Raw genomic sequence first — 4,022 nt, 5'->3', positions numbered from 1 at the left:
AGAGAGAGAGAGAGAGAAAAGAGACCACGTCATATTAAAGATATCAAAACATGAGGTAAAAAAATTTGCAAATTATATAAATATAACATGTCTTTAAGTGATTATGCTCTTTGCTGCACTCCAACTACGTGCCCGTCCAAGCATCCAGAAAGGATCCTTAGGATATTCAATTAATTATAGTCAATCCATTTTATTTAAAGAATCTAATTTAGAAATTTTTTTAATTTAGATTTTATGGAGGGCAGTAAACAGCTTATAATATATAAACAAAATAGAGATATTATTTAATAATTTTAAGGAGCAATAATAGTAATAAATTCGCATTAATAAATATGTCAAAAATGTCTTGTATATGTTGTATTAATTTATTTCTAAATCCTTGTATACATAAAAGGAATGTTTTTGCCTGTGCGAAAATATATCTTATAGCGTTCACGATGCATGTAACTCGATAGGAATGTGTTATGTGTGAATTGGGCTCTTTTTGTACATTTACACAACACATTCATCCTTTGGTACATCGTATCAGAAATTAGAAATTATTTTAGGCAAAGAATCATAATTTGCATAATTTCTTAAAAAAAAAAACAATTATCTTCTTTTAAACAATAACGTTTATGAGCGTGATATGAGATTTCACATCAACATTACACATCCTTATATTTTCATTAATTTTTATAAGAACTTATATGTAATTTTGAAAATATCAATATATGACTTCTATTAGAAATTTTTCTAAGCTCATCACATCATAATTTTATGTGTCATAATCAGTGTGCAATGGTGACAGGATGGTGATGGTTGTTATACATATGACAATTTGATTAATTTATCATGTTTAGTGTTTGTTAGCAACTGCCTTTGTTTTGTTATTTCAGCCCCATGGACCCATCCGTACCCCCCAAGCACCTAGTAGTGAGGTACGTTGTTACATACCATAATACCACTATCCGTATTCTAATTTCACTCATTTATTCCTTGATTTTTCGTACATCCAACTTTTTGTTGTCGATCATTATTAATGTATGACGCGTACTTTCGCGTATATTCGTTTAAATAGAATATAATATTTAATGCACGTTCGTTGATATTTACAATGATCTTTGTGTAACATAATATGCATATTTTGTAAAGTGATTTAATATTGCCCGTCAAAAATATTTGATATTTTAGTTAATTATGCAAACATAAAAATTATATTTTAATTTAAAATTAAAACTCTGTGGAAAGAAATATTCTAATTACATATAATTATCAACATAAAATGATTTGTGTGATATATACATGTGTGAAACATACTGGATTGATTCTTGTCATTTTTGCTTAGTAACTTTCAATTTACTTATTATTTACATACTTCATCAGTCACATATAAATTACAATATTTTTCTCATTATTATTTATTATCATAAAAATATCCCAAAATTTGATATTACGATAGTATATGACTTAGTATACCTAATATATGTTCAAGATTGCAACGATTCACATATAACTTTTGTCTTTTGTGTAACTCACTTTTAAGTGTTCTTTACTTATAAATGTAAATGTATGCAACACTAAAATTGTAATTAAATTTATGACATAAATAATGATTTGCATGTCACGCATGTATGTTATAATTCTCCATAGGGTTTGATTCTGGATGAATTTCCATTTTACATTATATTTTATCTATCGGCAGCTTGCAAAGATTTTAGCACAACATTATATCTTAGAATCTCTTTTAAGCGGATTAAGAATTTATTTTTGCGCTACAATCGCAGCAAGCTTGAAGCTTCAATGTACAACATATCACATTCTGCACAAGATCGACATTTTACATGATTCGATATATTTCGTAACTTTTAGTTTGATCCTAATATGCATAAAACCATAATATATTATAATTTCTAATAATAGATAAAAACAGTACCCATGAGAAATATTTAGATAAATTTGTGAATTCGTAAAACACTCTCATAATGTTAGACATAAAAAAAATGTGCAAGGTAGAAGTATTCGGAATTTCGCTACATGATGATGTAGAAGTATTCGGAATTTTGCTACGTGATGGAGAATTTTTTTTATTGTTGGATTTATACCGCCGTATTAAATTTATTCGTAATTGTGAAACCTGTACTACTGGAATTGCTTTAGATAATTGAACGGGTTTAAGATATCTTTTTGTTACAGCGGAGCTACTACTAACGACGAACAAGTCAAACCGCGCAGTCTACGCTTCACATGGAGTATGAAGACTACCAGTAGTCGAGATCCTAATGAAATAATGTCCGAGATCCGAAAGGTATTGAAAAAGAGAAGCACGTTTATGTTACCGAATGTTATCGAAGGCAATATATTTTACGAATATAGAGACGAGCCTGTTTACATCTATCTCTTTGAGACGGATGATATAACATTTATATATGGGAGACTAGATGCGTTATCTTCTTCCAGGTGTTGGATGCTAATAAATGCCAGTACGAACAGCGTGAGCGATTCCTGTTACTATGCGCGCACGGTGAGGCAGCGACGGACAGCCAAGTCCAGTGGGAGATCGAGGTCTGCAAATTGCCACGACTTTCCCTGAATGGAGTACGGTTCAAACGTATCTCCGGCACATCAATTGGTTTTAAAAATATTGCCAGCAAAATCGCGAACGAGCTCAAGCTGTGACTGTCGGCTACAGGCGCCCTAGCCGCCAATCGCGCCAACCCATAACGACCTCGTGAACGTAGCCACCAAGTGGCGGTGGTCACCGAGGAGTTTTATTCTTGTTTCTTCTTCTGGGACTCCGACTCCGAATCCGATACCCAAGAAATATTCGTTTAAACGCGATTCCTCCGTCCCAGTCGACGAACATCATTGTCAGGTGAGAGGGAAGAGAGAAAGAAAGATAAAGATCTTCATGTGTTTGTCGTCTCCTCTGCGTTGGAGGTACCGCTATTAACGATTCGTCGAAAAAAGTTTGAAACTGTGATCCGTGATGACTAATACGTATTCAAATACTCCCGAGTGCCAAAATGGAGAACTAGATCGGGTCCTCGTAACGCTTTGCGAGCGAGAAAAAGAGAGGGAAAGAACGAAAGATAAGAAAGACGGTCCAGCTGACCTGATCAACCGTACAAAGAAGCTGGTATTAGACACAATAATCTATATTATTAGTTTTGAATTTTTGTTGTTAACAAGATGTGCATCTAAACGAAAATAATCAGTCATTACAGGTTGATCTGCTTTCCCAATTATCGAACAATTCGTCACATCTGTCATGAAGTATAGCTTCATTTTTAAACAGTATTATATTTCATGTTATTCTTGACGTTGAAGGTAACTGCATTCAAATTGATATGTCTCTAGAATGTTGAACACTTACCGCGTATACTATCGTAAGATGTTGAAAGATTAAAGTAGAATCGATTCAATCAGATTGTTAAATGTGCCTAATAAAACATTTCTCAACTATTTTGTTTTTCATGGCGATAGCGTTCCTTGTATAATAAAACAACGCGATGATATGGAAGATAAAAGAAGCAATACATCTACAACGTCAAGAGATTTCTCTGTAACTTCCTGTTTTTCTTCTAATCTTATGTATCTTGTATGTAAAATTTTACTAATGGAGATTTTGCCTGTAAATAATTTGACAAATTTACAGAACCGAGAAACATGTGTTGCGTTCTGTATCAACGAGAATCTATCATTTACAATGCATTAGCGCCATGAACGAATAATGAATTGAATTATTTCAATGTTGCACAATATGCAACTGTTTATTTTTTTTCGAACGTTTTTATGATATACTTTACCTTTTTTTATCTATAGCATAAGTTTGAAAATACGCAGCACTATAGACATTAGCCAATTATGATTAAAATATGTAATAATTATTGTTATTAATACTTTTATTTTTATCATAGACGACAAGAGAGAGTTTTATATATATATATACATGTATGTATATATATGCATATATATGTGTGTGTGTGTATATATATATATATATATATATATATATATATATATATATATATATATATATA

At 31.8% G+C, this 4,022-nt stretch overlaps 1 protein-coding gene across 1 annotated transcript in view; it reads left to right on the top strand.

Moving 5' to 3' along the window:
• LOC105618776 (serine/threonine-protein kinase MARK2-like) overlaps window positions 1-2,658 on the top strand; it is a 25,650-nt gene extending 22,992 nt beyond the window's left edge. Inside the window, exons 14-16 of the mRNA XM_012200308.1 lie at window positions 879-920; window positions 2,176-2,287; window positions 2,440-2,658. Of these exons, the coding sequence (XP_012055698.1) occupies window positions 879-920; window positions 2,176-2,287; window positions 2,440-2,658 (373 nt within the window). The remainder of the gene's footprint in view (window positions 1-878; window positions 921-2,175; window positions 2,288-2,439) is intronic.
• The last annotated feature ends 1,364 nt before the right edge of the window (window positions 2,659-4,022 follow it).

This window comes from Atta cephalotes (genome assembly GCF_000143395.1).
Source record: "Atta cephalotes unplaced genomic scaffold scaffold00018, whole genome shotgun sequence".
Taxonomy (NCBI): domain Eukaryota; kingdom Metazoa; phylum Arthropoda; class Insecta; order Hymenoptera; family Formicidae; genus Atta; species Atta cephalotes.
The sequence above is the reverse complement of the archived record's forward strand: the minus strand, read 5'-3'. Positions and strand labels throughout refer to the sequence as shown.